Source organism: Atractosteus spatula, chromosome 5 (assembly GCF_055471065.1).
Source record: "Atractosteus spatula isolate fAtrSpa1 chromosome 5, fAtrSpa1.hap1, whole genome shotgun sequence".
NCBI classification, from domain to species: domain Eukaryota; kingdom Metazoa; phylum Chordata; class Actinopteri; order Semionotiformes; family Lepisosteidae; genus Atractosteus; species Atractosteus spatula.
The window spans coordinates 15398972-15417739 of NC_142710.1; the positions used below are offsets into that span (position 1 = coordinate 15398972).

Below are 18768 nucleotides of genomic sequence, written 5' to 3' on the forward strand. Positions count from 1 at the left end.
ATGAATAATAAACCCCTATGTCTTAAGAAAAAGGGTGCTTTTGCAGGCTAGGTTTTCTTATTTCTGATACAGGTGTAATTCCTGTTTTGTCTATTGTTAATACATGTTTGTAATTTTAATATACAACAGAAAATAGTAGGGCTCTATATTCAAACCTTAGATGCTTAAGTACTCATAGGTTACAATGGAGATGTACTGTATGTGTCTAAGTATTTAGGGCCCACAGAGTCTTGTAAGACCACGTGCAGTTGGAAAACAATCGGTGCTCTTTTTGTGGCTCTAATGTATTTGGAAGGAAATGCGATCATTCTAATGGGAAAATGAAACCCTGGTCTTGCCTGACGCCCGGCCTGGATGATAACTGGTTGTAGAGTGGCTGAAGTGTCTTTAAGATAGGGGGTCCTGCCACAGGCAAACTGTGCCGACCTGTGGACCCCAGCACAGAGCTCCGGTGCTTTCAAAGAAGTGCATATGTGGTGTATGTGTCTCACAGAAACACTGAGATATAGTTTTCCTATGGACTTCACTGTTTTAGTCCAGCCAATTTTGTGTGTTATCTGTATTCCATGTCCATCTACACTGTTTATCATACAGGGTAGGAACAATTGCAGGTTGTGACTCACTCTCAGGGAATGTTACATGTCCCTGATTTCTGGATTGCTCTTTCCAATTGTGGTGTGCCGCAAACGTCTCAAGACTTTTGGGGACTTTTATGCTTCAAAATCTGAAAACAAATTGTTGCATTTTTTATTTGGAGAGTCTTTTTTGAACTGCATAAAGTGACAGAACGATCCAAAACATTCACAACCTTTTGAAACTAACAGTCTAAACTTATGGTACTTCAAAGTGTTGTTTTACTCTTTCATCAGGGATGTAAGTATTATTTCTTGGAATATTAGCAAAACAAGTTTTCTTTAACAGCGGGATGAATGTTTAGTGCCATTTTCTTTTGAGGTCGGCTTTTCTTGTGACCCCTACATGACCTTTCAGGTAGTTCCAATTCCTCGGCACCTTGGCAACTACCCTGGCTATGTGCTTAAGGTCAGGAAACTTCACAAGCGGTTAAATATCAACCGCATTTATGCAGCATGAGAAATACCGATGTAGTCTAATAGTTTATTCACAGAGAGAAATAGACTTAATTTTGGTGTACATCTTAACCACAATGATTCCAAAACTACTTATGAAATGAGTGATGATCTAAGAAGAAGAAAATCAAGTGAATAATGTACTTGGATAAACCAGTTAGAAGTTTTACCAGGATTAAGTGCATGTGCCTTCCACCTGTCACTGATTTAAATAGGATATTTTTATTGATATAAAAATGGGGACATGATAAAGGCTGACAGTATCATAAACAAAAACATACACTTGATGAAATCCATCTATTTACAATGTGTTCACGTTCGCAATGCAAACTGGAGTTCGTGAATAAATAATAAATAAGACGGCGCCAGTAGGTCGGGGGTCTCTTTTCCCTCAAGGCCGGGTGTGGGGTGGGGGGGGTATTCTTTGCGGCTCGGCGTCGCTCACAGCAGGAACAGGGCCCCCCCGAAGTTGTCTCTGGCAGAGGAGTCGTCATACTGCGACTGAGCGTAAAGCCAGTCCAGGGGGTCTCTGGCGGTGGAGGGCACCTGGCTGTCCTGGCTGCCAAACTTAAGGGTCACCTCCTCCAGGCAGACCGACGACAGAGGCCTGCCGGCCCAGGCGGGCCTCCGGGGCGGACGGGCAGCGGCGGAGCGCTGGCTGGGCGGCCCCCGCAGTGGGCCCGTGCCGGGGCGCGGGGGGCACGCCGAGAGGGAGGTCGGCTGCGCCAGCTCCTTGATGGAGCTGAGGTATTCCTCCAGCGGCTGCACCGCGCTGGCGGGAGTGTGGTAGCTCTCTGGGGAGATGTCCTCATGTCGCTCGCTGATGGTGGGCAGCAGATCCACACACAGGCGAGGCCTACACTTCATCCTGAAACAGACCCAATCCGCAGAAGGAAAAGGGAGGATTAATATTATACCCCAGCCTTTCATTTTTTAAAAAAAAAACAGCCTTTTATATTACTACTTTATTTGTCTGGCGCTTTTAACCAAAGCAATTTTCGTCTGCGCCCTTTAGAATTGGTGGGTATTTCACTGGGGCAATTCAGCTGAAGCACCTTGCTCAGGGGTACATGTAGGATTTGAACCCTCAACCTTCCAGTCTGGAGCACAGACCCCTGACCACTGCTCCGCTGCTGTCCTCACAAAGTATATAAATGGATATTGAAGTTTTGTCAATTTTTTTTTCATTCCTCTAAACACAAGAGCATTTTTTTTAGCTTTCTATCACAGCAGAATCCCTCTATATCTGTATTCAGAATGAAATTGCTCACTGTGAGATACTGTTAGCACAGTGGTACCTTAAAAACGTAAATGTTCGTTGATAATAAAACTAGCATAAGATTATGCTTCATGAAAAATCCAATGTAAAAAAGTACATCTCTTCTAAAGGTTAATAAAGCACAAGCATTTAAATAACAGCAAATTGACAATGATGTTTAATACTGAATAAAATACAAAATGAACAGGCTATTTACTAGGTTCTGAAAATACAATTCTTGGTCATTCTCTTGTAAAGAGATCCGATTGTGGAGAGTGAAGGTCGCTGTTCTGAAGAAGATCTGTTTGTGCTGTTCCCGGAGCAGTGTCCGCACACTTACCTGACGTGCGCGCCCTGGACAGGTCCGCTGGCTCTCAGCTCTACCATGGGCGAACAGTGGCAGTCGTGCGTGCTGGAGGCTGTGTGATGTTTTCTCAGGAGCAGAGGCAACAGCTCAGGCTTTTATAGGGCAGCTCCAGCCAAGGCAACCGGAGTACAAATATAGCCCAGGCTCTGACCTGCAGCGGGCCCCAGAGGAAGTGTGTGTGTGTGAGAGAGAGAGTGCCCAGGAAGGCTTATCAGCCCAGCTGCTGAGCTGTTTACCTTTCTGTAGAAAGGTCTTTACAGACCTACCCTGCTGTAAAGTTATTGTTTCATTACCTTGCACCCATGTTCACATATTAACTTCTCATCTACATATACGTAAAAGGACTGATAACTTCTATTTTTACGCATTACTTTCAATCTCACGGCCCGTTATAAATCAGGTGGATGTGGAAATACTGTCATGTGTACAGATATCTAGCTATGATGGAGTGAGAAGTACTTCACAACACTGCTTCAAACCTCACACTCTTATTATGTTATTATAATCAAGTGATTATAGATGTGATCTTGATAAGAAGAGGTTTAACAGGAATTTCTCCAGTTGTGATATTAAAATACATCCTTTAAAAATGAAAACCTGAAAAAATAACTCGATTCTTTTAATTTTGATGTGTATTTCAATTTTCCTGTTCCTGTTGTTGCTGTTGTGAGTGACGTTTCTGTCCTCTTTTGGAGTGGATTGCCAGTGTGTATACAGTAGGTGTGGATGGGAGCACAGGTTGTTTTGATTTGTTCCCATTTCTGATTACTGTTTTTTTGACTGTTTATAAATCATTTTTAAAAGTACTAGATTACAGCAATATTTTTTACTTAATTTAATTTGATTCAAGGCTGCGTGTGCACCAGGAGTGAAGGGCCACAGGCAGGCCGCTATAGTATTACTCACAAAGAGCAATACAGGTTCTAGAGCCGGCAGATGGACTGGGAGCTATTTTTTGCCACTTGTGCCACTTCTTAGTCTCTCTCCTTAATCGGAAGCTGCACAGGATATATTTTTATCTCAGGGAACTTTAAAGTTCAATATGGTGTCCTTAGAGCGGAAGAGATTAATCTTTTCAACATTGTCAGACCTTGAGTGGATTAGTCCTGAGAGCTCTCTAAACGGGAGATCCACCCACTCTTTCTTCTGCTGTGCATAGCTGTAAGGCTCTACACCACTGAAATCTGGGGGGGGGGGGGCTGTTTTGCAGTCCTAACCATCTGTGTGTCATTGTCAATAAAGTAAATCAAGAACATTGGGGAAGGGCCTTTTTAGGGCCGTTTAGACATAAGATCTGGAAAGAAATGCTGTGGTGTTACTGGGAAAACAAGAGCGTCAGGAAATATTCAAGTTCATGTAAGACATTGGAAGACACTGTTTAGACATTAAACTTCTACATATTTTCAAGAACTTTAAACTTTCCCAAAGACAGCACAGAGTAGGTCATAACAGTCTGGGAAGCTCAGGTGCAGCAGCCAACCTCTGCAGACACAACATTCACCTGTTTCAGGCAAGAACTGTGATCGGGTTAATATGGAAGTAATAAAAATATTATTAATATTTTATCTGCTCAATTCAGGATATTGTTTTACAGCTGGTTTACCAGCCAGTTTCCAGTCCACAGAGTGCAGAGTGTAGTGACAAAGCCTCAGTATTGGCTGTGATACCGATTTGAATTCTGTCATTACTGACCTGTGAAAATTCTAAACCAGAAGCTCCTCTGATGTAAAAACGAAGAACTATTCATAAATTCCACTTTCTGAATTCAAGCGCTCGAATCAGATGCTGGGAATAGTGTGTACGTGACTGTCCGCAGAGCTCTGGTGGTCACGTCTCATTATGGTTCACATTATTCCGAGGCCAGGAGTGACCTCGGCTCCGATCAGAGGAAGGCCAGTGTGTCCGAGTGGATTTCTCAGGTTTCCACAGTTCTTATTCTTCCGATCCGAAGGCGTGTGCAACATCACTGCTCCGGCGCACGTAGACCTGCACGTCGCTAGGATAGACCTCAGCCAGCAGGATTTCCTCTCCTTGATGTCAATTATTATTACTATGATTTTTTTTTTTCGTGGCCGCAGGATGAAGGCGAACTGATCATTGAAGGTTTACTTAACATCTCTTGGGGTCTCAGAAGGCCAATTCGACTTCAAATGCATGACGACAATGAGCGAATCCATCTCTCCACCACGGGACAATGGAGATTGGACCAGACTGACTTCACCAGGTGAGAGGGGGGCTGCTTGGATGCTTTCATAAATCTATATATTTGCTTTTTTCTTTGTTAATCTATACATTTTGCTGACTTGTGCGTTGTCCTGTTCTTCGTGTTCAATGTGGGCTTTTATATAGGCCACGTACCTGCCTACCTAGTGCAGAATTCTGTCTCCTCTAGAGCCAGATCTGCTGGTTGTTCTCCTGAGCTCATCTGTGTGAAAGCTGTAACTGCAACTGTATGAGCTGTACGTCACTCTCTTTCCAGTTCAGGGGCGACAGGCAGCTCAGGATCTTGGGGACTGGGGGGTTTTCATTACAGCTGTCAAAATGGATGTTTATCCAATCATAAGATGATTTGGATTGTTAAAGCAGAGCTGGAAAGAAATAAATAAGAAGAATTGGCAGACGCATTGATCTGACTAGTGCCATGTACGGCTGTAACATAATAAAATGCGGAATTTAATTTTATACATCCCCAAAAAAGCAAATATCTTTTGGTTAGCAAGCTTGTGAAGGGAAAAAAAGACCTATATTGTTTTTTTTTATGTATACTTTTCTCTCTGCTTCACACTTATGTGACCTTGTCAAGTTTTCATTCAGAGCCACACATACACCTTATCTCCTAGCGCCTACCACATCTCCCATCCTGGGTCTTCTTTCCTTTACACCTTGAAAGGCTTTTTACGCCATACAAACGGTGAATAATCCAGGACTGCTGTTAGGGTAACCAAACTGAATACGAGTTTCACTCCTGTCTCTGGAACTAAGCTGCATCACTGCTGGAGAAGCCTGTGGAGTCGCAGGGCACTATATTCTAGTTCCAATATCCTCTGGTTCTCCTGTCGGAAATAACAGTTTCCTTACAATACACATCCTGTGTTTTGTGGTAGGACTGGTTGTAGTGTTTTTGCTGACTCTTTGCTAATACCATGCTCATGTCTACATTTTTTTTTGTATCTTCTGCTGTGTTTCTTGATCCTCCAATTTATCGTAAAATGCAAACGGACAATTGTACTCCCTATACCAGAATCTAGACCATCGATACGAAGCAGGAGAAGCAGTGGTCCTAACACACATCCCTGTAGTTGTACACTAATCGCATCCCTGTTTATCTGTGCTCTCTGTTTTCTATCCATCAGCCACTTCCCACTGCCTTGCATCCCTTCTCCGGGAAATGTCATTTTAACTGGGAACTTGATCATTCCTGGGTTTGGTTTTGACACCCTTTTATGGTATAAGTGAGTCTAACTTCTGAAAAACTGCCAGCAGAGCTTTGTTAACAGCCTTTGAATGACAGATCTTCTTTTTTGGTGGTGGAGGGGAGTCCCCATTATCTGTACAGTGCTGTGAGTGGAGTTTCCAGAAAAGCGCTATATAAGTGTAAGCAATTAATTAATTAATTTTTTAAGTATATTTGGTAGAATAAGACCAGGCCGCAGCATTTAAGTGCTTCTAGTACTTCTAATACTTCTGCCTCTGCCTACAACGGCTAACAGTGCTATTTGTTCTACATCAAAGCAATTTCCAAAGAGCTACACCCTCTGATTCATCCGTCATCTCTCATAAGAAGAGCAGGCAGAAGTGCGCTTGTGCAATCCCATTCATCAAGCGCTCTGGTGAAGATACTTGCCAGGAAATGCTGTCAATGTACTAGGAGATACTGCCATGGGAATTGACTACAGGTGGTGGGTAGACATTAGATAGAGTTGGTATGTGCATGAGAAACATATCAAATAGGGTGCCTTGCACACCGAAAGACTATTGTAATTCCCTCCTGTTCAAATCACAGTGTTCTAATTCTAATGATTTCAGACTCCAATACAGACTGACAATTCAACACAGGGCTTTAAAAACACATTTTATTCAGGCACCTGGAGTCTTGAAAGATGAGAGATTGTCACGATTGACATTGCTGTCAACAACATGAAGGAGATCCTAGAACAAAATGTCAAATACCACAACATATCCTGCTTTATATCAGCTTTTGTTGACTCTAAATATATTCATGGAAAAATGTTGAGATTGGCAGAGCATATTGTCGGATAAAGGACCTTTGTATTCATGCAAGGGCAGGCAGCCTGGAAGCAAATGTTTTTCAAACCTTGTCATGCGAATTGCAAACGAAACTAAGCAAACTGCTGCAAGCCAACTAAAACCATTACTGGACCAGCAGAGGTAGACCTGCACTGTCAAATGAGTACCGGCATAAAAATACTGTAAATATTACTGACTTATGAAAGACCTAGAGCAAATGACACAAATTTGTCGTTTGCGACCTGTGCAACTGTTTATGTCTGTTTAGAGTTAGATGAAACAGGCAAAGGTTTAGTTTGCTGTCATAACTGAACAGGCATGTAACAGTACAGCCATGGTCCTGAGAACCTGCACACCTGCAGGCCTTTTTTTCCAGCTGAGCTCTTTTTACCTGTGTCCCTTACCTGAATGAATTAGTCACTTGACAAGAGCCTTTGCATGGTTTTGTTTCTTCTGCTTAAACAAGGTTGGGAGCTCCTGACCTATTGCGTTTCAAACACCTTAAACGGAGTCAAGGTTACACCGATAAAACTGGAGGATAATTTGTAGTCCCTCGCAGGAAAATGTGGTGATGTGGGGACTTTAGGCCCAGTACATTTCTGTCTTGCATCCCATTCATATGAAAAGCTGAAATCAGTCAAGAGATGCTTAAACATCAACCTCACTCTTGCACACTTTTCCTTTGTTTTAGAGCTGAGAAGCCTTCTGTGGAATCTAATAACTATTCCCTCAATGGAAAACTTTCACCAAATAATACAAGTAAGTGTTCCAGTATAAATAGTTAACTAAATGTTACTTACAAACATCCACCTTTGTTTCAACTATTCAGTTTTGTCTTTTGTGTTTTTTGTGTGTTTTAGGAGTGATTACGTATAATATGTATAAAGACAATTATTTTTTGGTCTGGAATACTTTTATACAGTTTGTATTTATTTATGTGAGGTTTGAAATTGTAGCCTTGTTTAGGGCAACTCTTCGTGAATATAAATGTTTGTTTGATTGAGGACAACCCTGTGAGGCATGGGCAGTTTTCCCAAATATGCTAAAAGCACCAGCCTCTTGAAAAAGACAGGTCTGAGTTGCGTAACGTTTGAATCGAACAACTGACACTGATTAAAACCCCTGATCAAATCTCTGCTGGGGTGTTTGTTTTCCTTTTTAAACAGAGGGCAGCAGAGAATGATGAACAACACATAAACCTTTTGAAAACATGCCAAATAAATAGTTCTCTGTAACTCTTCATTTTGAAAAATGTGATTTCTCACCGTGATGTGCACAAACAACTGAAAGTTCAACGAGTTAAGGCATGCGCTTCTTTGTATCTTTCCGAACCCTGTGCCAGCTCGGAGATATGTTGAAATAAAGGCAAACCTGTTCACCAAGCGTGGAAGCTGTGTCTTCATCCTGGGAAGGGATATAATCGGATTTGGGTGCCAACGTTTGTTTCAGAAAGAACAAAAAAAAAATACCGCATCCTCACTGCCTCCTCCCATACCTCATTTTCTTAGTTTAGGGGACGATGATGTTAATTAAAGGTTCTGTACTTCACTGGTGACGCATGTCACACCTCACACTGTGGTTCTGACTTTTTAGGTTCCGAGCCGGGCGGTTCGGAAGAGGAGACTCCTCAGCTCATGAGAACAAAGAGTGATGCTAGCTTCGTGAGTGTCCAGCGCAGGACCAAGCTCCACAGCCCGGGGGAGCTGCAGAGGATGAAACGCCACAGATTTTCAATCAACGGCCACTTTTATAACCACAAGGTGAGATGAACAGTCCAACATGCTCCCAGGCCGTGGTTATTTTTAGCTAGCATTATGGTACGGCAGTACATATTTTCCTGTTTAAAATGTTGCTTTAATAACACATCCTGAGATGGAATGTTTCATGGGATTAACCTGGTGAGGAGCAGCTTTTTCCTGTGGAGTTGCTCTCTGTCAGCGCTTGCCGTGCAGCAGTGTCCTGTGGCCTGGCACTGTCTGACACAGTACACAAGGTCACAGTTCGCAGAGGCCCCTAGACACTTGCTCGGAACTTGAAAGGAAGCTGGTTTTTGTATTCAAGGTAAAGGGGATAGTTCAGTTTAAGACCCGCACTACAATACACGCTGAGATCGACACATTTTTCTCATGCTTTAACATCAACGGCTTTAGAAGAAACAGGATCAGAAAGAAACAGACATATTGCAGAAGGGTCCTGTGCTAAATCACGAGAGCGCAACAAGCTTGCCTGCAGGTGAGGAAAAACAAATCCTTGCATGTATACGCTTACTGATTTGTAACATTTAAATTCAAGAAAAAAGGATGAAATTTCTCCGTATACACGGCTTTTCCCTCAGTTCCTACAGTTTTCACTTTGACATTGGAGTTTGCAAAAGGCCAGCCCCTACACTGGATTCCTCTGCTTTCAAATAATATTTCACTTTATACAGTGTCTCTCTTGACAAATTCTCTCAAAGAGCTTTACAATAAAACCAAGGCAAAAGCCTCAGACAATTTTATTAACTACCAGCTGTATTTTAACATACTAAAATTTAGAGTATTAAGGCATGATTTGAGTAATACTGACTGTGCTGGAAAGTGATTTTGCCAGCCACGTGTTGCTTGGAAAATCATGAAATAAACTAAACTCATTGGTAAGTTGTGCAATTTGTGGTTTTGAATGATGCCAGAATGATATAAGCAGTGTGCTTTTCCCTCGTGATTCTCTTTCTTTTGCTCGTTCGGGCTTGTTTCCTCTCATGATTTGTCTCCTAAGGCACAGGCATGCCTCTATATTGCCGTCTTATTTTGCAGACATCATGCTTTGTGACAGATCCAACCTTGTGAGAAAATACCCTGTTCTCTTCTGTGTCATTGCAATGTATGTGATGACTCAGAATCATCTTTAGGAATTTTAGCAGCAGAAAAGTTGCTGATGTTATCCCCAGGTTATGTACAGTAGACCCAAGGATTTCAGTCCAGGGAAATTGTTTTTCTTTGGCAAACAGTTGTGCTCCTACAGCAAAGCTTAATGGAAACACATTCTTTCCACTCTAATCTCAGACCCTTGGTTCACATTTCCACTTTCCAGACATCAGTGTTCACTCCAGCCTATGGGTCGGTGACCAATGTGAGAGTAAACAGCACCATGACCACACCGCAAGTCCTCAAGTTAATACTGAACAAATTCCGTGTAAGTGTAGCTTCCAGAATTTCTTTCACCTTGAAGCTGATGATGATGATGATGATGATGAGTGTTATTACATTGTTGTTAGAAAAATGGGGTTAAGAAAATAGAGAATTACAGAAAACACAAAGCAGATTAATCTAGGATTAAAATGACATTATTATTCCTCCACATAATTATATGCAAAGAGTATACCTGAGTGGTTGGTATAATTACGGGTGCTTGAGATCTTTGTTCTCTGTCACAGCATTGGTGAAGGAGTAATAAATCAGAGGCAGTCCAATTGGGGTAAACAAGTATTTATTTACAATAACACAACACAACATACAACATAAAAGTTACTCTATTCACAATGAGACCTTTGTCCTCACTAACCAGCAAAACCTAGATTGCTACCAAGTATTCCCTATTCTAGAAAATGCATCCGCTAATCAGGAGAGACCTTTTTAACCAAGGAATTCTAGACCTCATGTTCCATACATTGTTTCTACTGGCTATGAAACCCCAAGATGTGCAAATTATTATTATTATTATTATTATTATTTTTTTTTTTTTATAGTTGTTATTACTGCTTGTGTTTGACATTTTCTTGACTCAGTTTTAACTACCTCAGGTAGAAAATAAACCTGAAGAATTCGCACTCTACATGGTTCACGAAACTGGCGGTAAGTTCTTTGGCCTTTAAATCATTTGAGTTAATGATTCCTTCCGAAATCCCCCTGCTAAATCCTCCATCACTCACTTCTCCGGACGGACGAAATCTCTGAGCTAATCCCTGTACATTGCTAAGTGCTCGGAAAACCTCAGAAATGCGGAGGGGTATTTTTCTTATCCGCGCTGTGCTCCTGGGGGTTGTGGAATGTACGCTGTAGCTCCGCTTGGCACAGCCAACAAGCTTTGAACAGTAAATGAGTAAAATGTTGCTCAAGCTCGTTTCTTTTCTCCTCACTGGAACACTCCAGTTCGGATTCTTTGTTAAAGGTATGTGGTGTTTCGTTTTTAACTTTAATCAGCCATTTCTGTCATGCCCTAGCCTTTTCATTCAGTTAAATCAAGAACTTGAAACACACAGCTCACTGGAAACCAATGTAAAGATGCCCCTTATTCTCCCAGAACGCTCCAGGTTAACGGAGACGGAATATCCTTTGATAGCCAGACTGCTGTATGGCCCTTGTGAGAGAATTTCCAAGATATTCCTGATGGAGACGGACTTGGGAGAGGAGGTGACCTACGATGTGAGTGGACGTCATTCTGTACTCTTAAAACACCATCTGGTCTGAATTTTCAAACTAAAGGCAGAGAAAAGCTCTTAGTTATTACATGATAGTTTTAAGAAAATGCCAGTCGTCTTCCAAATGTTAGCAATTGGATCAAATTTTTTGTTAACCAATTTCCTCCAAAAGGAACTTAATTTAAAGTAGAAATGTCATTGAAGGAAACACTACTTGTTTTCCTGATATCCTCTATTGTCAGAAGTGTCCTAATCTTTCTGTACCTGAGGGAGGCACTGTAATTTAAAATGGTTTGGGATTTCTGAAGATGTAGTATTGTTCTCACATTGTAGTCGAGTTGTGTTGTAGTTGATCTCGCACCATTCAGCCTGGATCAGATTTAATCAAAATCATTCTAAAACTGTCAAGAAGATACATAATTCCCCTTGTTTGTTGAGAAGTCCATGCTTATTTTACTTGCGGGCAATGGTCAAATCTGACCCTGCTAAAAGAGTGCTCAACTTTTATATTCCTGAGCTGGATTACCAGTAACTTGTAGAGCTCCTTAGTGTGACAGGCAGAGGGTAATGATGTTGTAATTTCTACTGTTCGCATGAATCTGGCTGGGTGGAGCTGGCAGTTCTGAGACATTCCCCCCAAAAGTCCAGTATTTGGTCATCCTCTTTTCTCATTATGGAGAGGGTCTTGCCTATTTGTTCACCTGTATGATGGTAAAATAAAGCTCTCTGAGTTCTTCTCTACCCTGCTGATGCTGTCACTGTTTTTCATTTTGCTTTAAGTTTCAGTTGGTCAAGCTTTTCAGTGATGTCCCATGACTTTTAACATCTCTTTATTGTAGCTAACAGACAGTTGTTTGTCCTATTAAAAGCCAGCCTACAAATGGCTTTCTTTCACAATGCGTGACTCAATGGAGTTATTAAACCAGTCTGAATTAAACTGTCATTTCTTAATTTTGACAACTCGTTAGACACAGTAAAGGTTTATACGAATCGTTTTGATTACAAAGCCTTTATTACTACCATCTCTATAACTTGCTTTCCTAATTATTTCTTGTTCTTCAGGTTGCTCAGTATATAAAGTTTGAGATACCAGTTCTTGACAGTTTTGTTGAAAAGTTAAAGGAAGAAGAGGAGAGGGAAATTGTAAAACTGACAAAGAAGTAAGTTTTACAGCTTTTACGTTAATTTACTGTAAGTAAAATGTGAAATGAAATCTGCCCTAGCAGGCTCGAAGACTAGACTCTGACTCTTCTGTTAGAGGGCTGTTGCAGAATAACCACTCACATGAACACTGTTGGGAGTCATTAATATGTTTTTATCAACCGTGTTCAGCCCTACTGGAGGATGAAGTGTCCTCAGTGTAGTTTAGCAAGTTTGGATTACTTTCACAAACCGCAATTTTAATCTGTTTTACTTATGATACTGAGGCCTGCAATGGTGGATCTCAAACAGAATATCACAAATCCCACTCCCCGCCTTAATTCTGCACTGCCTTGAGACACTGCCCCAGGAGGTGATATATTAACCCCTCTGTTGTTTCCTTTGTGTTCACAGATACAGTGCCCTCAGGTCCATGATCTTGCAGCAGTTAGAAGACACTACAGAACGGACTGACCGGGACTCGTGAGTCATGCTTGAAGGCTAGGATGACAATCTGAACTTGTGCAAACTCCTCTGCGGCTCCTATTCCCCGTTGCCTGGCTTGTATGAAGTGTATCCAGACTACAGCATTACATTCCTTGAAGCAGACCCACTTTTTCCATGATGTCATTTTCTAAATCACTAAAACTGTTTGATTAAGAGGAAATGATTTGTCTGACTGTTCGGCCATGGCCAGTAATACTGCTCTTACTGGAAGTCCTGGGCAAAATATCGGACCTCCGGGGAGTAACAGCTGCACACACTGCTACTGTATATACTCCCATCAGATCACTTCATAAATAACTCTACATTGTTCGAGCTTTCTGTCCCTACTGCCTGAGCCTTGGTTAGTTTGCTATGAAGCAGACCAAGAGGTACAGTATTCCAGTCACCTGCAGGCCTGTCTGTCACCTGTCTAATTCCCTGCTGGACAGGCTGTGAGAGCCGGGATGAAGACCAGGAGATGCCAGTGAGCGATATCGCCTCACGTGTCTGGATGAACAGTAGCCTGAGCTGCTCAGAGGCTGGCCACGCCACAATCCTCTCAAGCAGTCAGGCTCCAGGAATAGAAGCTTCTCCCGGAGCCTTTCTTTGTGTGCGTACTTGAGTCAGCACGTGAGGGAGAGATAAGTGTCTGCTTTGGGAGAAACGTGTGGTGAAGCCTAAAGGCTCAAAGGAAGAGTCATGAAATAGTTCCAGAATTGTTAGTCCTGCCACGCATTCTGCAAATAAAGCTTTGAGTGTAGTTTGTGCACTTGTGACCATCTTTCAGTCAGTCTCTGCTGCAACATTGCAGGACTCGGTCTGCTCTAGTCATTACACTGATAACCGTCTGTCTCTGCTGTACTTTGTCTAATTTATGATTGTTTCCATCTTCTAAATTTCTCATTTGAAAGCCATTTAAAGAAGCACTTGTTGTAAGAGATACTGTATACGGCAAATGTAAGTGTTGCACTGCTGGCTGGGTAAGAGCGCTGCACATCTTAGTGTTTTGAAGCCATAAATTTTAGCATCCTTTCTTTAATGGAAAAAAAGCTTGAGTATAATGTGTATAATGTTTGCTTTTCTCTTTAACACTATTATTATGCCCATTTTTACGTAATGGCTTTCTTTTTTGGGGATCAGTAATACTAACAGCCTTTGCTGGTGGCCTAATACTGTCAGGTTCCACGAGATTGTGGTGCTCTGAGGCATTTGGAAAATTTTGGAGTATGATCTGCTGTTGATGTGTGCTTGTGAGTTTTGCAATGTAACTGAAAATAAAGTGCTATTTGAAAGCATCATACAAGTTGTGTTCTCCATACCATAATTTTGGCACCGATTTCTGGATTTTATTAAATTTCTTAAAGGCTTCGCAATAATACCTATTATAAACTTTCCAATAATAGTGCTGACTGTTGCAGACTTCCGTCTTGCAGTTTATTGAGGTTCATATTAGTTTTTATACGGTGGAGCCAGATCTATAAAAGTTCTTTGTCCTGTAACTGGAGTGCAACTGAAAATAATAAGCTTTTAATCCTGTGGAAAAAAAATCAGTGTGTTGTTTAATGCTAGGAGAAGGGTTGGGTTCTTGAATGTTTTCTTACAGAACATTCTGTAAGTATTTGCACCACAAATGATATAAATACAGTACTTGCTAGTTCCATTATACAGGCCACCTAACCATCCATCCATTTTCTAACTGTTTTATCCAGTACAGGGTTACAGGAGAGCCAGAGCCTATCCTGGCAAGCAATAGTACAAGGCAGGGTACACTTTGGAGAGGATGCCAGTCCATTACAGGGCAGACACACAGACACAAACACAGTCCCAGACTTGCACTCACTCACACCACTCCAGTTTTCCCAGAAGCAATTTAACCTGCCAGCATGTCATTGGAGTGTGGAAAGAAACCAGATCACCCGCAGGAAACCCACACCAGCATGAGGAGAGGACTCTCACTCCACACAGCTAGCACCCCAGGAACTGAGTCTGATAATCATGAGATCTTAATCCTGTGAAAGTCACACCAGACATTGCACTTCCTCAGACTTCGTAAGCATTGCTAGTAATTTCACTTATGAGCTACAGTTTTTTTTTAAACACGTCCTTGTGGTGACTAAAAGGAAAGCTATCGGCTCCTGGATTTATGTTAATCACATTTACTGATAATTGTGGGATTAAATTATAGGCTGCAATAACAAGTCTACCATGAAATAGTGAAGACCTTGGTCATCACTTTAGAAGTGAAATGGCTCAGTTATTGTTAGAAATTGTTTGCCTTACAGATGTCTGAATCCAGTTTGTCAGAGTGTTTCTAAAGATTTACAGTAAGGCAGGCACATAAGAAAACTAAATATAGTTACAGTTGCTAAAAAGAAAACAACTCATAATGACTTAGTAAATACCATACTGAATGTTTGATTATTAATTAATGATGGCAATCGTGTATTAAATGGACAGTGAGCAGAACGTTTTTCCCAGCAGAGAGTCAGGAGTCACAACACTTACAGAGAGGTCAAGGCAGCCAGGACAAAGTGACCATTTTTAAAATGTTCTTGCCTCTTACAGATCCCGTATCTGTGCTCGAAATGCTGAACTCATCTACATTTCTCCTTAAAATTGTAAAGCTCTTAAATATATTTATTGTTCTTTGTTTTGAGGCTGGAACTAAAGCACTAGCACTATTATTTCCTCCGTTTCCAGGTTCAGTGCGGTACAATAGTTTTTTTTTGCTTAACCTGATGAGCTCTGCGATTTTTTCCCATGGGCTTTTCCAGCGTCTCTGTGGACAAATCCGAAGGTAAAATCCAGGCTGCCTGGCCCTGACCCCAGCGGGTTCGCCATGGGGGCTTCCAGAGAGAGAGCAGGCCCAGTTTCCTTTCCCAGGAAAACCCCCGGAAGCAAAGCGGAGTGAGGGAGTGACAGGACTCAGTACTCCCTCTTGGTTGTGGCTAGTCGGCTTGTTTCTCATTCATGTTGTTTTGAGCAGTTGCAGAACAGAACTAACACACTTCAGATGAGCTCTTGGGAAAATAACTGCACTGCTAAATTGTTCAGTCCTTGACAGATCTGCTAATCTTGTCTTAATTAGACCCTTTACATTGTCTGTTTACAACTCCTAACAATTTAGTTATGTCTTACACATTGACATGCCTGTCAGTGGAAAATCTGAAAACAAGTAAAATATTTTAATTAAGCAAACTCCAGTGGTACCTGGGAGTCATCCAGGACAAAAAAGAGCAGACCCTTCACTCTCTGCGGTTCTGAAGGTACTGAGGGGTGGAGAGCCTGGAACACACGAGACACCCCCCCGTCCGACAGCAGGACTCTGGGAGCAGCTGCAGAGATGTCATGGAATGGAGGCCCTTACTGCATTCACACATTTTGACCTTGAGTCTCAGTGGCAGTGGATGAGGGGTTTATTGAATCTTCCACTTCTATCTATCAAGGTAGGTAGATGTAAGATGTTGGGGTGCTGCAGGGAGATGTGGAATGTTGGGGAGCTGTTGGGAAATGTGGAATGTTGGGGTGCTGCAGGGAGATGGGATGTTGGGGAGCTGTAGGGAGTTGTGGGATGTTGGGGTATTACAGATAGAAAAAAAAAGAGATCCAACTACCTTGTGACTACCTAATGGGTTAGACTTGCTGAGTAGCCTCCTCTCATTTGTAACGTTTCTCATTTTCTCATATCCCTCAATGGCTGAATGGTGCAATTGACTTAAATAGCCTGGTTTCCGCCTGCTTCCAGGGCTTAAGCCATTGAGGAGTTTCACTTCCTGTTGAGAGCTGTGCTGCAGTCCTCCCTTCACCACAGCTGGTGTCACGAGTCAGCTCTGTGGGCTGATGCTGGTATAATCTTGTCACGGTCTCCTGGAGGGTCCCCCTGAGAGTCCCTCCCAGCTGCACATGTCCGCGCCTCTGTGCTCAGCACTTCGTGACCCACGGTCAGAGGGATGCCAGTCTATCGCAGGGCTGCAGCTGAAGAGTTCATCAGGGCGTTAACCTGGGCGTCCTCCGTCATAAGAGTGAACCACGAACCAGGGGGCACAAGTGGAGACTACAGGGAAAGCCTTTCGAAGCTTAACACAAAGGGGTGTGGGAGTGTGGAACAAGTTAGCCTGCCACGTCGTTAAAGCTGATACCCTGGTTTCTCTCACAAATCAGCTCCTGGGATTACGTACCTACTATCAAACAGACTACATGGAAGCACCAAATGTCCTCATCTCATTTCTAATGGTTTTATGTGTTTTATATTGGAAGAACATACAAACTCCACCAAATCCCCCAAACCACCATTAAACCCAGGATTCTGGAGCAGTGAATAAAACTTCATCTAAAACGAGACTTTAATTAAATCATTTTTTGCATCATTTTATTGATCAGCCCAATACAAGTTTCACTTGATTGTCTCCGGGGAGGAAGCGACCAGGCGCAGAAGGCGGCACGTTTCTGTCTGTAGTATCTTTATTTCAGGCGCGCACATAAACACGGGGTTTAAGGTCAGGCATAGTGAGGTGAGGCTGTTATTGCAAGATATGTCATAGAAATGCATTGCGTTTGTATTATCTATTATTTCCGGGGGTACAGCGGGTGTCCAGGTACAGAGTACAGGAAAGCTTTGCATCTGTCTCAAGAAGTCATTTTAGTTTGCGTGAAAACAGATTTGACATTCCTAAAAGAAATTCAATCTGCACTTTTTACAGAATGCCATCCCCCTGCTTAATCCCACAATTTTGACGTAAACGCAGTCTTACAGAGCGCGAGCCGTACTGTATGTAAACGTGGTTTTATAGGGATTGAAGCGTGCTGATATTTTATGGATGTTTTAGATGATGGCACATCAGCAGATGGCATCTTATCTAACCTAGGACAGAAGGAAAAATTAAAGTCTCCTGCAAGGATAATATTATTACAATCCATAATAGTGAGTTGTCCAAACACATCAATAAAGAATTGTTCATCTTGTTCATTAGGGGCATATATACATCCTATCACCACTTCTTCCCCATATAGTAATCCCTTAACTAGTACCACTCTACCTTCATTATCCACAGAAGTTGAATTGACTGTAAATTGGAGATTCTTATGAATGAGAATAATCACACCTCGTTTTTTGGTGGAGAATGATGAGTAATAAACTTGACCTACCCATTCCCTTTTAAGTTTTTTTTTATGTTCCAGATCTTTCAAGTGAATTTCCTGTAAAAAATGCTATGTGAATCTTATCTCGTTTCGGGACGTTAAGAATCTTTTTCCTTGTAACTACGCTATTCACCCCTGTTACATTCCAAGTGCGTATCTTAACACTATTCGTGGTGTTTTGTTAGTTCTAATACGGTAACGCGGTGGCTGAATCGCAGTATAATGCAACATAACAGTAAATAGCAAATAGAGCAGCTGCACGTAACTGTTCCATACATTTCGAAGAAAAAAAAAGGGGGAAAATGTCTTGGGGGGGGGAAAAAAGGGAAAAAATCAGTTTGTGACCACATACAGTACATGAGGTAACAGCACTTGTCAGGTATTTAAGAAAGAAAAAAAGGAACTTTGTTAATCTTCTGAACATCGATTAACGGTGATAAAGACAAAATGAACAGTCTTAGAACAAGATTGCTAGACTCAGTCTGCAAACTAAACTAAGAAAAGGTCCAACAAAATTGTTTAGCTTCTCTGCGTAGTTGACAGAGAAGTGAAACTAAAGATTGCCGCTAGTCACGAAGCTGCGGCAGTCAGCAATAAGGTACCCTCAGTTATAGGGGGCTCAACTATTACACTAAAAACAAGAACT

At 41.9% G+C, this 18768-nt stretch overlaps 2 protein-coding genes across 3 annotated transcripts in view; one reads left to right on the top strand and one right to left on the bottom strand.

Annotated features, from left to right (window-relative positions):
- rassf4a (Ras association domain family member 4a) overlaps positions 1–14286 on the top strand; it is a 30956-nt gene extending 16670 nt beyond the window's left edge. For both annotated transcript variants that reach the window (XM_088916097.1, XM_088916098.1), the window contains 8 exons: positions 4792–4937; positions 7653–7720; positions 8555–8721; positions 10031–10132; positions 10740–10791; positions 11240–11361; positions 12420–12517; positions 12912–14286. In XM_088916097.1, coding sequence (XP_088772223.1) covers positions 4792–4937; positions 7653–7720; positions 8555–8721; positions 10031–10132; positions 10740–10791; positions 11240–11361; positions 12420–12517; positions 12912–12984 — 828 coding nt within the window. In that variant the 3' untranslated portion in view covers positions 12985–14286. The remainder of the gene's footprint in view (positions 1–4791; positions 4938–7652; positions 7721–8554; positions 8722–10030; positions 10133–10739; positions 10792–11239; positions 11362–12419; positions 12518–12911) is intronic.
- Positions 1290–2789, bottom strand: LOC148834587 (protein DEPP). The gene is made up of 2 exons (XM_088916100.1): positions 2687–2789; positions 1290–1956 (listed from the first exon to the last, which is right to left on the bottom strand). Exons 1-2 carry the CDS (start codon positions 2731–2733, stop codon positions 1530–1532), a joined length of 474 nt encoding a protein of 157 aa, XP_088772226.1. The 5' UTR covers positions 2734–2789; the 3' UTR covers positions 1290–1529.
- Positions 14287–18768: the final 4482 nt, after the last annotated feature.